This window comes from Pipra filicauda, unplaced genomic scaffold (assembly GCF_003945595.2).
Source record: "Pipra filicauda isolate LSUMZ 115617 unplaced genomic scaffold, ASM394559v2 scaffold343_size770392_pilon, whole genome shotgun sequence".
In the NCBI taxonomy this organism is placed as follows: Eukaryota; Metazoa; Chordata; class Aves; order Passeriformes; family Pipridae; genus Pipra; species Pipra filicauda.
Genome location: NW_024104469.1, coordinates 287,393 through 306,309, shown reverse-complemented (window position 1 = coordinate 306,309; position 18,917 = coordinate 287,393). Strand labels below are relative to the sequence as shown.

At 50.1% G+C, this 18,917-nt stretch overlaps 1 protein-coding gene across 7 annotated transcripts in view; it reads right to left on the bottom strand.

Annotated features, from left to right (window-relative positions):
- The window catches only part of CNTFR (ciliary neurotrophic factor receptor), a 202,381-nt gene that overhangs the window by 53,782 nt on the left and 129,682 nt on the right, over positions 1-18,917 (bottom strand). For all 7 annotated transcript variants that reach the window (XM_027722242.2, XM_027722244.2, XM_027722243.2 and 4 more), the window contains one exon: positions 4,346-4,576. In XM_027722242.2, the coding sequence (XP_027578043.1) occupies positions 4,346-4,576 (231 nt within the window). The remainder of the gene's footprint in view (positions 1-4,345; positions 4,577-18,917) is intronic.

The window sequence follows — 18,917 nt, the reverse complement described above, 5'->3', positions numbered from 1 at the left end:
GCAGAAGGACAAACGGACAGAGTTGCTGTGTTGGGATGGAGATAAGCAGATTAGAACAGGACAAAAGAATGGGAGTGGAAGGTGCCTGCCCTGGCTGCCTCCCTCCCTCCCTTCTTTCACATAAGGCCTCCCCACTCCCATGTGCGCTCTCCGGCTTCTGGCAGCCTTTCCACCGCGCGTTTCCACTCCTCTCTGGCCCATTAGCAGTATTTTTATAACATTCTGTAACGCACGGAGCCGTGTGCCAAACCTCAAGAGTGCATTATTTCCCAACGTCTTTGTTATATCCACCCCCGGGCCCTCCGGCTGTGCGTTTCCAAATGCAGAGCTGTGGCTTGTGGGGGCAGCCAGGAGCCCGGCACCACACTCCTGGTACCCAGAGCCTTCCCCTCCCTCCTGCCTGCTTCTGGTGCTCAGCCCCAGGCTCAGGCCAGAGATGCAGGCTGGGTGTGCAAAAAGACCTGGACCCATCTCCTGCTTCAGGCCATACTTGGGCATCTTCTGCTCTCCAGGCTGCAGGGCAGGTGATTACTGAAGATAAACACAGAGCATCCTGGTTGCTTTCCTGTGCTTTACCTCCTGCTCGGCTGCTTGAAAAATGGGGTAGACCAACAAATCACTGCTCCAAGTGCCCTGGAAGAGGCTTCCCTGGAGTAGTGCCAGCTTCCCCCAAGCCAATTTGCGCTAGGGTTGATTCATGCCCTGTAGAGGGGTGATTTGGGACCCTTAGGGATAAGCAGGCCTGCGGGCCTTTCCTTCTTATCATACCTGGATGCACACTGTCCCACTGGATGAGCAACAGTGTCCCCATTTCTGCAGGGAATAAAACAGCCCAGCTACCTCCAGCCTCTGCAGGGTGCTGGTGGGCTCCTGGCCACATCCTCCATGATGTGGACCTGGGTGTCAAACCCCACCCCAAGGACCAGATGAACTACCTGTGTCCTCCCTCCCTGCCTGATGAAGCCCATTGATGAGACACCTTAACACTTGTGATTGCACCATTATGTAGCATCCTGGCCCCTTCAGCAAGAAATCCCCACCCCAGATATCCTTGGGTACCCCCACAGCCACTGACATGTCCCATGGGAGACCCCTGCTCCCTGTGGGTCAGGGCCATTATGGATAACACCACTGAGAGTGGTCCAAACGCTGATGCCGAAGCTTCACCATGTCTCCCAGCAGCTCTCCTTTTCAGCACAGTCTGATCCCCCTTAGCTATTTCCTAAGCTGTGTTCCAATTCTCATACTAATCCACATTTTCTCTGGTTTAACTCATAATTTCCCATGTGGCATCATAGCAAATACTTCACTGAAGTCAAGACAGATTACATCGACCACATTTCTGGGCTTAGAAAATTGTTTCCCTTATCAAAGAGAGCTATCAGGTTAATTTGGTGTGATATATCCCTGGCAAGCCCCTCTTGTATTTTTCTCCCATTTTCCATTTCTCTCCATGTTTTTAATTGCTCCCTGTTCCAAGCGTGCCCCACAGGCCCACTGTCCTGTGGGGTCAGGCTATCTGATCAGGACTTTTCCTTCTCTCAAGCACAGGAGACACACTGCCTCTCCCCACAGCCCTGGGTACCACCACTGACCTCTCAGCTGCTAATGAGCCTTTCTAATGAACAGATGTCCTCACACAGGGGATGAGATGTTCCCAAAGCCTTCAATGCATTGTCTTCTTTGAAGGTGCCTCTGTGACAGAGGGTCATCTCCAGGTTTTATCCTCCCTCCTCTCCCTTAGCTTGTGATGCCCGCGCTCTCAGCATTGCCACTCAGAGCCACCCAGCACGGTTCATTTGGTATTGGGCTCTGCCAAGCTTACTTTTAATCTCCCCTGAAACCTGTCTGCAGAGCCAGTTCTGCTCTTCTCTCCTCATTTGCTCTGTATTTATGTGGCTAACTCCCCTTTTCATTTCCTCTGCAAGGTCTCACTCAGCTTGACTCCTGGCAGGTCTCTCTTTCTCCCTGTGCTCGCTGACCCCCAAGACAGAGCCTGCTTTGCTAATTGACACCCTTTCCCGGTCCTCGACCCTTCTCTGCTCCCTCCCCACATCCTTCCTGTGGCGTTGTATGCTCAGGAGCACTCCTGGCTTGCCTGTGGGCACGCTTTAGGTACCATTTATTTAATGAGATCTCCAGCACTCTCCACTCACAGCCTCTAGTCCCTCTCTCCCAACTGCAGTCAACTTTCTTGTTGCCCCAGTAAAAGAGAAAAATGCAGGCATAGGCCTGTTTTCATTTAATTTCCCATGCAATTGAAATGAAACAAGCCTAAGATGCCTCAAATCCCAGGTTTGGGCTCCCAATGCACGCAACTGCAGCAGGGATGCTACCACAGGGCCATGCTACAAACATCCCATGAGTCACCCATCTCCACCTCCACACCCAAGCCCATCTCCATCCCCTCCTGGGATGCTCCCAAACCCACTCCTTTGCATGAAACCACACCCACACACCTCCAGGGAATCAATTATGCCCAGCAGAGCCAGGAAAGGTGGGGTGGGGAGGGGGATGCAGGCAGGGGCTGGGGGTGGCAGCACTGGGAAAAGAAACCTCGCAGAGAACATTAAATTAAAATCCAGGCAATTAAATTAATTACTTCTAAAAGCGTCTCACCTGATTAGTTCCTTGCACAGTTAATTGTGTTAACAACACCAGACATTCGCTTATTTATTTGTCACCCTATCTCCTGGGGCTGATGGGCCCCTCCAGTGTCCGACTGGGCTCCTCAGCTGCCCAGTGCTTAGGGGGGCTGTAAGTCTCCAGCAAATGGGAACACACAGTAATAGGAAACAGCAGGATTTGGGCTCTAATGCTGAGCAATTCCCACGGGTCCCTGAGCGGATTGACAGGGATTACTATTAGCGAGGTGCTTAGCAGATGGAGGAGCCATTGCAGTCACAGCGATGCCACAGCTGCAGAGGAGGTGGTTGGAGGCTGCAGCCCCCTCCCCACTACCTTCATTTCCTGCAGACCTGGGCTGCAGCCCCTCGTGCACTGTCACAGCCTGGGACCTTTCCCTAGATGGGATCTGACAAGCACATGCCCAAGCAGAGGAGCTGCAAAACCTCTTTGTGCTGCTGCCCACACTGCTGCCTGTTTTGCCTCTGAACTACTCGTGAACACTCCTCACCCCAACAGCGCAGTTAAGAGGCCCCCAACTCATTTGCTAGGCAGTGGCCTTTTTGTCTGCCATGCTCCCAGCCTCCACACCTGCTCGCTGGTGTGAGCCCTGCCCTCTGCTGACTGCTTCCCCTTGTCTGCTTATCACATCGCTTTTCAGCTTCTTCCAGCACTCCTACTCCTTGGCCCACATGCCAGGATCCCTCTCAGATGACCCTAAAACATGAGTCAGGCACCATACAGCATCTCCAAAATCTCTTCAACAGGTGCAGTGAACCCCTCCTGCCTGATTTTCAGGGCTTACGCAGACCCTCCTGTGACCCTCTGCCCCTGTTCTGTGGTCTAGAACGGAAACACCACCCTGGCTCTGATACAAGGTGCAGAAGGTGAGACAAGGAGTAGAGAAAGGCTCTGCTGTGTCTTCCAAACCTGGAAACATACAACCACCTACATGATGCATCTCTAGATGGCAGAGCTTCCAGCCGGTGCCTCGCAGTATCCTCCGCAGCAATCATCCCAGAGCCGGCTACACCCGCTGGTGCCCCCAGACACCCACAGCTGCCAGTTGCAGACGCTGTACTGTGAAACACACAGTTGCTATCAGATGTACAAACACAGCAGCCCCTAAAACACTCAGCTGCTATCAGCTCTCAGCATCATGTGAAATACGGCACAACTCTTATCTCTCCGCCTCCGCCCCCCCCCCCGAGACCTGTGAATACGTGGATCTTGTCCTTAAGATATGCAAAATGCTGGGGAACGTGGAGCTGTCCTCCAACATCCTGTGCGCCCAGGACCCTGCAAACACACAGGGATCACCAGCACCTTTTGGCTGCTCCTCTGAAACAATCATGTTGCAGTAACCCCAGCCAGGCCTTCTCCTTCCTGACTGCAATCCTCTTTGACAGCTCAGCCCCAACTCTTTCCACCTGTGGAGATGGTTGCTGTGGCCCATGGCTGGATGCAGAAGCTACATCCCTTCCCAAATTATTCCCGAGGCATCATTTAACCTATCGGCTTTGATGAAAAGTTTGAGGTGGAGGGATTGATTTCAGCCAGAATCAGTCTGCCACAGGGAGCTCACATGGTGGTGTGCAGCTGACGACTGTACGTATGGAAAGTAGAGGGGTTGGCATGGCAGGAGGGGGCTGTGAAGAGTCAATATGGGAGCAGAGACTGTGGATCTGTCCCTCTCAATGTGACATGCTGGGGTACTCACTTCCCACTTTCAGGGTGGTCTGGTATTTGAGGTGCCAGGCGGAGCCCTCGTAGCAGGAGTACTGGCCGCTCTGCGACAGGTCAACGTTCTTCAGGATCAGGTAGGACCCGTTCAGGTGGGACTCGTCGATGTCGGTGCCGTTTACTGTCCAGGTCACAGCGGCATCCCAGTCCATGGAGCCACACTTCATGGTCACGTCTGCACCTACCCGCTCGAACTGGGTGTGGCTGTCTGTGGGGAGAAAGGGGAGAAAAATGCATGAGCTCAGAGCCTGTGGGCATAGCTGCCTTGGAAAGGGGATCTTACCATCCCATCTGGGAAGTAAGACAAGGACTGGGGCATGGACTGACACTGTCTGGGTGGCCATGGAAGCCTGAGTTCTCCTCCTGGACCTAGTAATTATTTCTTTTAACCTTAGACTAGATTGACAAATACCAGGGGATCAGTATCCATGGACCACCTCCACCTGCAGGATGGTGTTCTCTGACCTTTATCATGGAGGAGACACATTGGAGCTGTATGGCTCCTCAGGTAAACATCCCACAGCACGGCCACAGACACACACCAGCAAGGCATTGCCATTCCTGTATCTACATCACTTGTTAGAGGACACAAACCAAATACATGCATCGGAACTCTCAGCAGAGAGATAACAGAGCCCCAGGACTTGTCACCAGCGAACTCCACATATTTCCTAGCAGAGATGGGAAGCAGGTACCTCTCCTTGCAATTCCCTATCCAGGAAACCAGGAAGGAGGACTGCAACCCAACTGTGCCATGCTTTGGAAAGGGGCAGCTGCTTGGTGCATGCAGTGCTGTTTGTCTCCCTGTCTGGGTTTTCTACTCTCTCCACAATAACATGATGCCTTGCTGAGCTGTTTGATGTAGCATCTCACGAGTGGGGCATCACAGCTCATTGGGCACCAGCTGCCTAATTGAATTTTCTCAGGTTTCTGGACAGAAGCTGGAGCTGACATTCATTAATGATCCTTAGCAATTGAATATTTCCCATGTTGTTACACTTGGCTGTGCTGAGCTGCATGTGGCAAGGATAAAACCACGTGTGTGTGTGTGCATGACACGGGGTGAAGCAGGACAGGCAGATGAGTGGGAGATGAGGTTCCTTCAAGGCTTCATCAAGCCTTTGTGCAGAGACAAAGGTTGAATTCTCAAAAAACTCCCGGGCTTCAAAAACACATTTGACAAGGTGCCTTCCAAGGAAACTAAGCAGCCCTGACACATGGGAAAGTCTTTGCAGGGATTTATAGCAGCTAAAGGTCACGAGACCAAAGGTGAGAGCAGGCTGCCAAATATAGCAGTAGGAGACATCACCTGGTGAAGTTTGACAGAGATCAGAGCTGGATCAGATCTGTCCAACACCCTCATAACTCACAGGGGGTCAAGGTAGTGAGAGAAGACAGTGTGCTGCTGAGGCTGTCAGGGCAGCCCAATCACAGCTGGGTCCCAAAGTGCTGCAGAAAGACATCATGGTACAGACCCACCAGGCAGTTACCCTGTGTCGATACATGCACAGTGGGATCCACACCGAGAAAATGAAGCCTTGCTTCTCCTACCCTTATGGCTCTAAATGTGCCACAGCCTTCATGGAAACATACCTTGGAGTCATCACGCTCACTTCCCTGAAAACATCAGCTCACCGGTGACCAAGACTCCAAACCCAAAATGGAAAACACTGTAACCTAAAAGCCATGAACAAACCTATCCCCATGCTGTTAGGAGTACAGCAACACTGAAAACAGAGCAGAGGAAGGAAACAGGAATAGCAAAGGCTGGAAACAGATCCTACATAAGGATGGTTTAGTAGACTCAAACCCTTTATCCATAAAAGGAGACAACCAAGCAGAGATGTGACAGACGTCTTAGCAATGATGGGTGACATGAGAGGACAAACAGAGAAGGACTGATTGCTCTTTCTCCTAATAAAATAAGGGGCAGCAAAACAAGCAAAAGGAAGTGGGTATTTTTGCATGAAGTGTGATTAAATTACAGAAATCCATGTCCATCAGATGCTGTGGATATCAGCATTTGGGAGGGGGAACACTAAGTAAATAAATTCATAGCAGAAGATACCACCCAGGGCACTAAAACACCAAGCTGCCCAGTGAGCCAGGGGCTGCTGCAGGCAGCTGATGGTGCAGCAGGATGGGAAAAGCAGCCCCCAGGCCTGTCCTGATCTTTTCTCCCTCTCCAGACATCAGCTCCTGGGTCACCTTGATAGGTGGACCACATGGGCATGATCCAGCCATTCCTTGTGTGAAAGCCCACAGCCTAAGCCCACCTGCAAAGGAGGGAGCCCCAGGGTAAAGCTGGGCCCTGGAAGACAGCCTGGAAGATCTCAGCCCTCCTGCGGATGGTCTGTCAGGACACCTACTTCTGACAGGGATACAGCACCTTTGGGGATGTTACCCCTGCTGGGAAAAGGTGTGCTAGAAACATCCAGGGAAAAACTGGGTTGTAGTGAGTCAGATGCTGCTGGGATGCCTCAGGACCATTTCAGACACTAGCCAAGGAGGGGGACCTTTGGTAAACTGTGCTGATCAGAAAAGTGTATTTCAATGGTCTTTAAAAAGTTGAGAGCATATACTGACAGGTGGAAAAGAGGGAAGAACACCTGAGATGACACATCTATGTGAGGAGGGATTCCTTTAGCTGGAACAAGACCAGATAGACAGATAGGCAGAAGTGGATGAAGATGGATGAGTGGACGGATGAATGTGTGTGACAACAGACAGATGGAGAGCAGGCTGGATGGGCACAGATGGGACGGAGGGAAGGAGGGATGGAAGGACAATAAATGGCAGTAGTGTTGGGTAGATGGCTGGCTGTTCAAATGGCTGTGGCAGTGGACAGATGGATAGTTGAGTGAATCAATGGATGGATGGAAACACAACCAGGAGAAGTGTGGATGGACAGATACAGGTATCAGAGTTTACTTAAGAGTTCCAGCATCTTACTCAAGTTTTCCTCTAATTTCTTCTATTGCATAAGGTAAAGAAATTTTGTCTTCCCTTTCCTGCTGGCTCACACATGGCCTTTGACTATCCTGTTCTTACACTTGGGATTCTGCTTGGCAGAAGCACTGGAGACAGTGCACCACCCACCAGCCTTGCGTGGGAAAAGGCTCAATGCAGTGATGGACCCACAGACCTGCCTCCCTTGCCTTGCTCCTGCCTGCCCGGGGAAAGCTCTGGGATATCCAGCTCTACTTCTCAAGACTGTGGCTGAGAGCTTGTCTATAGCTAGTGACTGAAGGACTAATCTGGGAAGGAGCGAAAGGCACCTTGAATTACTTCTTATTTGTCCATAAACGCAGAGCAAATGCATCGGCATTCATCCAGAAGGGCTGAGGGAGCCATTCCTGGAAGACAGGTCTTTGAAAGCAACGCTCCTTTCCAAGGCAATGATTTAAGGTTTCTGATGAAGGAGAAACCCAAAGCACAACTTCAGAGGAAGCATTTCTCTCAGCAGGGTTTGCTGAGGATCTTATTGGAGCAGAGACAGGTCCCCGTGTCCTTCCTCACCCCATTCCAGGCATGGGAGTCCCACCCAACCACACTGCCATGTAAACATATGGCAGCTCCTTTGGGAATGGGCACCATGGGGGCAGCTCCCCCAGAATGCTGGAGCAGCCCTGTTTTACGCTGCAGACACAAGCTCTGCTTTAGGATGGGGATGGGCAGCAGTGTCCATAATTTTTTTCTGGGAGTCTCTACTTCCTATAGGCTGGGAATGGGTAGGCTCCCCTCCCAGCCCACCCAGAGCTTCACAGCTCCCTTGAGCAGGGAGAGAAGGGAGGTTTGTCCACACTCCTGGTCATCATGTAACATACAGGATCCGCAATGGTACCTGTGCTGCAGTGCCAGCCCTGCTGGATGGACCTCAAAGAGTGATATGGGCAGAAACAGAGCCAACAGTTTAGATGGTTTGAACTAGATGCGGAGGAAAATTTATTCTTCAGGAGGGTGGTGCAGTGCTCAGACAGGAACCCCAGAGAAGTGAGATCTCCAGCCATGGAGGTTGTCACAGCTGTGTTGACAATGCCATGATTGATCTAGTCTTCTGCTGAGGACAGACCTCTTCCAAGTGGGACATTGGACTTGACACCTCCAAAGATCCCTTCCCACCAACACTGCTGTGGTCACTGGCTACTTTGAGATGTTTGTGACCGTTGATACTTAGAGATGCTGTCTAGCCCCTGCACCACCCTACTTCTCCGAAATATGCCACTTATTGGGTCAGGTGACATCACAAGGCTGCGATGCCACCTTAGCAAGGCTGTGATGCTGCCACCCCAACCAGCAACATGCCTCTGAGCATCCAAGCCCACCAAGGGCCACATCTTCTGTCAGGGCACAGCACACCAGACAGGCACAGCATGGCTTATAACATGAAGTCCCAGATCTGGAAAGGAGCTATGGTGATGCATAATGGGGTCAGAAATTACATCTTTACCCACAGCCACGCAAAACTGAAGTGGAGGGAAGACGGGAGCCAGTTCTGGGACAAACACACACAGCTCCCAGCATTGGACCTGGGGCAGCTTGGGGAAATGAGCTCTGAGCTGTTTGCTGCCCTACTAGTGATGAAGAGTGACAGCTTGATGGGTCCTGCAGCTGTAGGGATCAACAGGACAGTGGTACAGCAGAGATGTGGAGGGAAGATGAAACAAAGTGGCTGAGATGCAGGGTCCATGGAAGCATATTTGATGCTTCCCAAACCCATCCAGCTGGAAAATCAATAGGAAGATCATCCTCATTTTCCTCCCTAATGAATCTTGATCTATAGCGAGACTGAAAGGGCAACAACACAGGGAAGCCCTGCAAAAACCTGAGGACTGACCTGGCATACACTGTGCTGGGAAGGAGTGGAAATCCTCTTGGGACCTTCCAGCCCCACTGGTTGCTCTCCCTCTGCTCCCGCTGAGACTCCCACCCTGTCAGCATGGGCAGCTGCCAGCCACGGCAGGTGTGCTGCTGAGTGCTGGCCTACCCAGCATGCATGGAGCCATGGACGAGGCGCTGGGGGTCTGTGCCCAGATGCCTGAAGGATCATTGGAACAGCCAGAAGAGGAAGTGGAGAAGATGGTTTGCATTCCTGGCACCATCACTCACCACAGTCCTTCAATGGGGGTCTTTGAGCCAGGGCCTGTGGCAAGACAACATCCAGCAGGCACACATGAGGCCAAAATCGTCCTTGCTGTCACAGCAATTTGCAGATAGACTGGAACAACTATTTCCTCTGGAGTACTCTGCCCAAATGCACTGTGGGGTTGTGGCTCATGCAGGCAGAGAGCGAGCAAAGGAAGGCACTGCAGCGTTTCTGGGGAGAGGCACAAGCACTCTGCATGTTACACAGCCTCAGGAAGGTGAAGCAGTGAGAAAGGTCATGTCTCTGCTTTTCCTAACAGGACATGGAGCATTTCTGCAGTAGGACGGAAAACTACACACATGTCTTTGGATAGAGGCATTCACATCACCCCACTAGCCTTCATAACTCCCTCTCACAGCTAAGAAACTAGCCCCAAATAATTATCTCAGTGGCTAATTAGCTGTCTGTGTACACAATAAATTATACGTTTAATATTTACATGGTGCCAGGACTACACCAAGAGCTTTCCAAGGATATAAACCAGAAAGGTCTTGCACTCTTCAGCTTCCCTTGGTAACTGAGATGAATCAGCCCACAGGAGATCAGCTGGGAGCCCAAGAGGATGGAGAAGGCAAGGGGACAGAGAAGGGGCCAGGAGAGGATGTTCTGGCCTTCTCCAGCCACCGGACAGGGTAGTGGCACATCCTGTGGCCTCTCTCTTGCTCCAGGACCCCTGTTCACTGGCCAGAGCAGCATCAACTGTTTCCAAGGGATGCCAGTGGCTTCCCTCCCATGTGCAGCCTCATAGCCTTGAGGTCTGCCCTTCTTGAGATGAAACAGCCTCTGGCTTTGGAGAGGGTTTCCCGACTCCTTGAAGCACACCCCACCCTTGATCTCCTCACATCTATTTCCCCTGATGCCACTTGGTCTTTGCACAGCTTTTGTTGCCAGCAGAAACCTTCCCTTCAAGGAGAAGAAATTTCATGCTTAAGGAGGCACTTCTTCCACAAGTGATTTAAAACTGGATACATCTTTGTAAGGAAACAGGCATAATTAAGTGTCATCGATGTAGCCAAAGATATGGACTGTTCCAAGTTAATTTTGTCCATTAATGAAGACTTGCAGAAAGCAGAGCCTGCATTTGTTTGCTCTACTTTGGTAAATCCCTGGAGTCAGCAGCTTTGCTCTTGACAAGAAAAAATAATTAGCAAGAAACTTTAATTAAGAGATAACAGATGGGTGCTAAAGGACTTGTACTCAATCATGCCACGATAGCCTGGAAGCAGACCTTGGTTTACTTCAGGGGTGTTGTGAAGGAGGCACTTTACCCCTCCTACGTGCTTGGCTCAGGGCAAGATCCAGGGCAGGAAAGCCTCTTCTCTCAGCCTGGATGCGACCACAAAACATTCTCCTGTGAGCAAAGCCCTGCTCCCCCTGGGGAAGCTTTCCTCCCATTCTGCAACAGCCTCACATCCCACCACTGCCCTGCTGAGTGCACCTCCCTCTGCAGCTGCACCCCAAAGCCAGCCAAGGATGTCCATCATGAGGGGACAAGGGGCTTCATGGCCCTTCTAGCTGCTCAACTGCAAAAGGCTGGTGCTTCTACCATCAACCTTGATGCAACATCTGCTGGGCCTTTCTGAGGGTGAAGGGACACTTTTACCATCAAATGTTCCATTGTCACAAATGATAATTCAATCCATGGGCTCCCTTTTGGACATGATGGTCCAGCAGTGGGGAGGTGTGATGCCTGCTCTGCTGTGAGCTTGACGATGCCATCCCCCAGACCGAGCTCCAGGTGACACAGTTGGGATGGCAGCACTGTCAGGATGGTGGCACTTGCATCGCTTGTGCACAGGGACCAACAAGGCTACACAGTGGCAGGGCATCAGCACCCTCCTGGGGACAAAACACGGTGCTAAACCCAGTAGGAAACCACAGAACAGAGATCCACTGCTGGAAGCAGAAGCCGCACAGACTCACAGCAGAAGCAAGGGCCAAGTCCTTGCTGCAGCATTGGTTCAGCCTCATGGGAGGCAGCAGCTCCCCGTGGCTTTTGGGCTGTGGTCCCACGGGGCCTGCTGGCAGACATGGTGGCAGGATGGGGAATGCTGCTTTAGCACACAGGTAACTTAGTGTCATTTTTCTGCTTGTACCATATCGTCAGACTGTCTGAATCAACAGGTTTGGCCTGGTCTGAGTGAGATCTCACCAGGGCACCCTGTAACTGGATAGGACTATTATGTCTGTGCCTTGTCCTGGTATTGCTGCATTTTCATCAGCCCCACGTTGGGACAGAGCCTCTCTTTAGACCTGTCAAACCAGATCAGCCCAGAGCCTCATGCTGGCAGTGCTCCTGGTTGTAAGCCAGAAGGGCTCCATGTCAGAGATAGCCTTGTTTTCCTTCATGCCATCACACCCAGCTCTTGTTGGAAGTAGTAGGAACTGTACAGGGATATGCTGCCCCAACAATAACTTGACGCTGGTCACAGGGGTTAAGCAAAACTGGAAACAGCAACCAAGTCCATCCTGACTCAGTAACAAGAGTCTCCTCAGCCATATATGGGTAGCAGACCCCGAAGAAGCTGCCCTTTCCCATGGCTTCAAGGTAGGAGTGAGCTCTGCCAGAGGGTGCTAATGCTGGTGTGCACCCATCTGTAATGGTCACATACCTCTATCACTGGTCATGCTCAATTGACACAGCCAGGACCAGGAGAAGATGCACCTCTGCTGTTACTTCTGCTTTTCTGTCCCAGTTGCTCTGCAGCAGAGAGGTCTGGATTCTGTTGGGCTACAGAATCTGATCTTAGCTTTTTTTTTTTTACCCCCACAGGAGACTTTGCATCCCAGGAGGGAACCTGAGCTCATGTGTTGATCTGTTTTCCAGAAGGTCTTGGTAAGACCATCACTTGGATGTCCTAACTCTTCTGGTCCAAGTGTTCTGGGACTCCAAGTGCTCTCATTACTGCAACTGGCTGAGCTATGACACCATTTTCATCCTAAGGCAAAGGGAAAGCTTGCCCACTTGGCTTCCTTGCAAAGTCAACTTGAGATGACTCATCTTGAGGAAGAGCAGTTGCATGGCAAAGCAGCAACTCCTCCAATCCCTTACAACTACATCATGGCTGCCCCAGCATGTGGAGGGGTGTGATATGGGGGGGAAGGTGTTGGAAGACCAGGGGGACATGAATGGCTCTAATGGGAACCAGCACAGAGCAGAAAAATCCCACCAAGATCCTTCAAGCCAGGGTCATTTGAGCCTTCAACCTTCGCTGCCAAGTGACTGGCGTTAGCACCACGGATGAATTAGAGACTTGCTTTCTGGTCCTGCTTTTTCATGCAGACAGGACAAATAACTCTAAGCCACAAAAGAATGCTTAGATCAAGCTTTTCAATGCTGTTTAAGGGGAAATCAATATGATTCGGAATTAGGTGCCCAAATCACAGCCATAAACACAAGAAAAGCTCATTGTGGTCCAGCAACAGCGTGAAGACACCTGTATTTACTGAGCTTTGGGGAGGGGCCAGAGCCGGATAGAGACTTTGGGGCTCCTCGCACCCTGCTGATCTCAACCCGCCTTTTCATCCCGGTGCACAGCGTACACTTCCTCACCACTGCTTGCCAATGCCCGCACGCCCCCCCCCAAATGACAACCTTGCTCCACAGAAATACTCTGGGGGCGACTGCTATTTATTCACACAACAGCCCGGCTCCCGCTTCACCCCACTCAGGGTTGCGGATTAGCATCAGGCATCGTGCAGTGTTTTTTTATTAGCACAGAATTATGGAAGTCAGAGGCGTAAAAGACCTGTTGGGTCCCACTCAGTCCATCCTCCTTCTGCCAAGACAGTATTGGTCCCTGCAGCATATTTACTATTTCTCCAGTCTAATTTTACATACTGTACAATCTGTGCTGTGCCAAGTTACGATCCCTGTGTGAGAAGCAGAGCTCTCAATTTCCAGGCTCTTGGGTGTGTAAAATCACAACCGCGATGTTAAATTAACTTTTTTTTCCCTTGCATTTAATCATTTAATAGCTCTAAAATTCAGCCCCTCAGGCTCTTTCTGTCTGTCTGTTGGCTTGGGTTTTGCCTGCTGTAGGCCAGTGGCTTGTCGCTTACACATGTAACACTCCCACCCCTGGGTGGATCGGCAGCAGCTGGGCTTGAAGCTGGGGCCGCTACAACTTAACACATAAACTTCTGCAGCCTGAGGATGGAAAAACTCGTTGTTTTCTTAACCACAGGTACAGGAGGTTTATCCTCCTCCTTATAGCCCAGGCCTGCAAGGAGGAGGCAGCACAGAGTACGCTGCACACAGGGATGGCGCTCAAAAGCATTATCCAAGCTGGACTGAGAAATCAGAACAGAGGTGCAACCTTCAGTACCAAGACAAGGGAGGATAGGGAAGCACTGAAATATTCCAACTGGTGCCTTGTACCCAGGAACTCCCAACAGAAGCATCACTATTCCCTCCATCTCTCCACCAAAAATTACACTCCAGGACTCATTTCTTCCCAAGCAAGGGATTTCTTCCCCCTGCACCAACACCAAGACTTTTCTTTGTGTACATAGCTACAGGACGGCAGAGGAATTGAGCTGCTGCCAGAGCAGCCTGAGGAAGAGGGGGGAAGAAGAATAGATGCTGATAAAATGGGAAGCATTTTCCCAGGTTTGGGGGGGGCGTTTGACTCAGTCACCATCACTCCTCCAAGTAACTCCTGAACATCTGGAGCCCAGTGCTGATTTCAAAGCAATATTAAAAATAAGGCACCCATCTACTCTGCCCTGTAGGGGCTCTATTAACCACTAAGACAAGCCACTGGGATTTGCATTGGTAATAACAAAATACTACATTTGCATTTCATGCCTTTCACTCTGAAGGATCCTTAAGCAACGCCAAGCCTGGAAAGCATCACTGGCACGTCCTGAGCTGTGTCACAGTCTACAGAGCTGCAGCCCACCCATCACACAGAGTATCTGCTGGGTGCAAGCACCTCTGTTGGGAAAGATGGGCACATATCAGATCCATAGCACACTGGAAAGAGAGGAGACACAAGATAAATACCTGAGTGTAGCTAATGGAGCACTCCAGGCCACATAACAGGACCCTAGGAGAGAGCTCCTGGATCTCAAGCTGAGCTTGGAAACAGAATCCAGCCCGGGGCTGAATGAGGCTGGGACTCTGGTTAAGGGCTGGAAAGTGTATCTGAACAACGGATGACATGACTGCAAGACTGTCGTCCCCAAATGGTTTCTGAGCTCCTCGTGGGGCTCAACCATATTAGGAAGCCCCATAAATTCACAGGCTGCCTGGGTATTCACAACTTACTCTGCAGTCAGAGAGCTATTGAGGGTGGCACAACCATTTGTAGTTGTCTCTGGGCAGGTAGGAGAGACGGGGACTTCTGTGCACTACATGGATGATCCCTGCAGCAAAATGTACATCCATGAGAGAACAGGGGGCTGAAAATGCATGATGCTTCGGGGCACACAGAGAGAGACTTTGCATGACTTCTTATGAAGATCACAGAATCCTGGAATGCTTTGGGTTGGAAGGGACCTTTGAAGACCATCAGTCCAACCTCCCTGCCATGAGCACGGACAGATGTGACATACCACAGAATCACGGGATGGATACATCCTGTTCATATCCCCACAAAGCACAGTGCAGAAGCTCACAGGAGGTCACACCACCTCTGAAAAGAGAGCTTTAAGACGAGCACAGTAAGCCAGGAGCTTTCCGCTGGGTAGGTCCCATTCCCAGCAGCATCACAGAGTACTTTCAGAGGAGGGTGCATGCAACTCCTTGAAAGATTGTGAACTAAGCCAGTTCCTGCCTGGCCCTGCTCCCTTGTTGGTGCCCTAAGAATCAATGTCCAGTACCCTTTCCAAAACCTGTGAAGCAACTCTTCATTCTCTTAATGCAAAGAACCTGCTCTTCATTAAGCAGTTAAGCATTTCCCAAACAGCCCCCCCCGGCTTGCTGGTGGCAAAGGTCCTGGCTTCATCATGCAGAGCCTGAGAAAAACCCACCCTGTAATTTCTATTTGATGTTGGTGGCCTCTCTGCTTCTAGAAACACCTCCTCCTCTTCCTCCCCCTCCTCCGAGCTTTTCCTGCTTGTCTACCAACTGCCATTCCCTCCCCATTCCACTTTTGTTGCCATACCTCTGACTAAACTCTCAAAAGCAGAGAGCAGCGCAGCTTTTGGGAGCTCAGACTGCCTTTCAGAGCATCTTCTAACCTCCAATTACTGATGCTGCTGTTTCAGAGAGCCCTCAATTTGGTGTGTGTTTTTTATTCCCCGTATTGGGGATGATGAGCAAATGTTAGTTCGGGAGCAGACATTCATTCAGTATAACTTGAACCAATTGCCCATTATTTCCTAAATTTCAGCATGTAAAAGCTTTGAGTGTCTCACTGCAAAACAACAGGTAAAAGGCCAGTTATGTTCATTGACTGAAATACAAATAAATGTGCCCTGCTCTCTGGAGAGCTCTTGGGTTTGAAGCAGAAGAAGATTTTAGGGAAGAACATTTTCTGAAAGTAAGACTATACAGAAGCTCGCCACGTCCAGACCTCCAGTTATCTGAAGGCACTACTGAATTACAACTATTATTAGCACAAGAGACACTTGAATTCTGGAATTTCTGTAAAACATTTCGAATTCAGGTTCTGAAGCATTTAAAGGACTTGAGAAAATATCTTTGGCTCCAAGTCAGCAAAGCACTTAGGCAAGGCCTTAACTTTGAGCATGTGTTTAAGTACCTTACTGACCTGGGGCTTTTAACCCCAGCAAAAAGAAAGCAGAGAAGAAATAAAAGCCAAATAAAAAAATTCTGGTGTACACTGAAATCTCCAGACAAGCAAAAATAATATAGGAATCTCTTCTGGAAAGTAAGAAAACAAAAATTAATAGTGACTGGCTTTAGAATTAAACACTAGGGGAAGCTTTCTGAAGGAGGGGGGAAGAAAGACTCCCAGAACAAATGGAGTATTTCAATGTAGCCTAACGCCAGCTTTACTCTCCTGCCTCTTCAGCATCCAGAAATTATTTATTGCTGAAAAAAAATCCCAAACCAAACTCAAAACCTGCTTCCCCCTCCCATTTCCAGACTAAGTGTGATGGGAGAGAGAAAAATCTTGGCTTCAGCAGTTAAAAAACATCTCTGAAATGAGTCGGCTGTGAGAGGCTGTCTCTATCAGGAGGGAGGAAGAGGATAAGGGATGAGGGAATAAAGGGTAGTAATGAGGAGGAAATTGCCCAGAGGCAGGAGCCTGCAGACAACCTTAAGCACTGCCTTCCAGAGGGGAAATAGAAGAAAGTCCTTAAGGAGAGAAAAATCATTGCAAATCTATGCACACACACACAGAAAGCAGCTACAGGCAGCAAGTGGCTCTTCCCCTACCTCCAGCTTGAGGCCATGAATAGAAAAACCTGGTTTTTCTATTCAGCAATAAGAGGATCCTCTATAACAGCAATAAGAGGATCCTCTGCAGCCCACCCAGGGAGAGGGGCTGCCGGCCCACAGGAGACAGCGACGGGAGAGCAGCCACCGGTGCAGGGACGGGAGACAGGAGGTGCCCTGGCTGCTCCAGGCTCCAGTGCTTGCCACCCTGCATGGCTCTGCCACAGCCAGCAAAGGCTCACGGTGCCATGAAGTTGAAAATGCTGCTCTGGCCCCGTGAGGGCAAAAGTTCAAACTTACAAAAATTCTTCATTAATGGGGAAAAAAAAAAAAAAAAAGAAGCGCTAAGCTCCTTCCTTCAGAAGGAAACCAAAGGTTTCCATGTCTTTTAGGGCTTTTTCTTCAAAACTTCTACATTGTGTTGTACAAAAGGCTTTGTAAAACTTTTTTTTTTAGGGGGAAAAGGATGTTAATTAAAAGTGATGAACCTAACCATTTCTGAAAAATACCAAAAAATTCAAACTACAGCCTTTCCTTCCCTTAAACTTCTTTTCTCTTCTTGCCACCCCCCCCCCCGACAGAGAAATACAACTTTGTAAAACATTGAGATGTTGATGGTACTTCATTTCCAATAGAAAATGGTTCCCCTGAGGATTTTCCCAATCAACTTTGCTCAGCACAGATTGGTAAAAGCTCTTTGCTTCCCAACGGAGATGCCCCTCATGGGAAGCGCAGGATCCCAGCACAGAGCTCTTCCTCAGCACTCATGCTGCCACACTGCCTGCAGCCCCCCAGGGATGGCCACCCTGTCATCCACTGCTTCTTGCTGGCACCCAGAAAGATGCAGCTCTCCGAAAAAGGAACTGACAACACAAACGAGCGAGACAAATGAGGAGCGTATCATCCTCTCTATCTAACACAGGCAGAGCTGTAGTCCCCAAAGCAGATGAAATGACTGGCCCGGGGGAGTTGACTGCATCAGAGCCAGGCTCTGATTTTAACTCTCACTCAGGATCCTGTGGCACCCGGTATACTGACACCAGGGTTTGGTTGGGCTCTCTTGACCTTGCTGAAATACAAAAACCCAAAGCACTGAATTAATTTGAGCTGATGCCTTTTTATCCACCTGGGACCTCCTGGGGATGCCAGCACTCAGACACTGCAGGGGTTGCTTGCAGGACTACGAGACAGCTGCTGCAGTGCTCCCTCTGAAGCACCAAAACAAAAAGCCTTCCATGAATAAGGGTTACTAAAAAACTCCTCAGAGCTAAGCAAGTTAAGAAAAACGGCACAAACTCACTGGAGGAAGGAAAACACAATTAAATCACCCAACAGCCTGTATCCACTAATCCTTCGTGCTACCAGGCTTGACTTGAAAGTCTCTGACTGCTGACACCCACTTCCCACCCCTCATCCAGCCCTGGCACTGCTTTCCCAGCACCCTGGTAAGGTGTCTATGCATACGCGTTATGTGGGAAAGAAAATCCAGTAGAGCCCAGGGCTCCTAGCATGCTGTCACAGCCCAAATTGGCAATGGGCTGTCAAGTGGCAACCTCGGGAGCTGTCCCATGCCACAGCACAAACTAAAGACACTCAATGTTCAGCATTCCACAACATCAGGCAACAACACCAGAAAAAGCTGTGATGTGCTCGTGGTGGCTCCTGCTTTGAGGTTCTCCACTCTGGAGCTGTGATTTAGGGCAGGATGAAGAATGTAACAGGATTAATTCTGCCTACCTAAATCCTGAAATTTTCCTTCTGGGTTTATGTCCCAAAGTCCTACTCATAGATCAATAGAAGGATGTCCAGGGCCATCTCTCCTGTGCTGACAAGAATAAAATTGCAAAAATATGGAGAAAGAAATGCACTATCCATACAAAAGCCCATGGACTCAGACAGCTCAGTGGAACAGACTTGCCCAAATTCTGGAGTAAGATGGTTCACCAACACAGAGGTAGGCTGTCCGCTGGGTTCCTTGCTCACACTGAGTAGACACCTCCATCCTAAACTGACTGATCCAACACCCCCGCCCCCACAACCTCCTCCAAATTT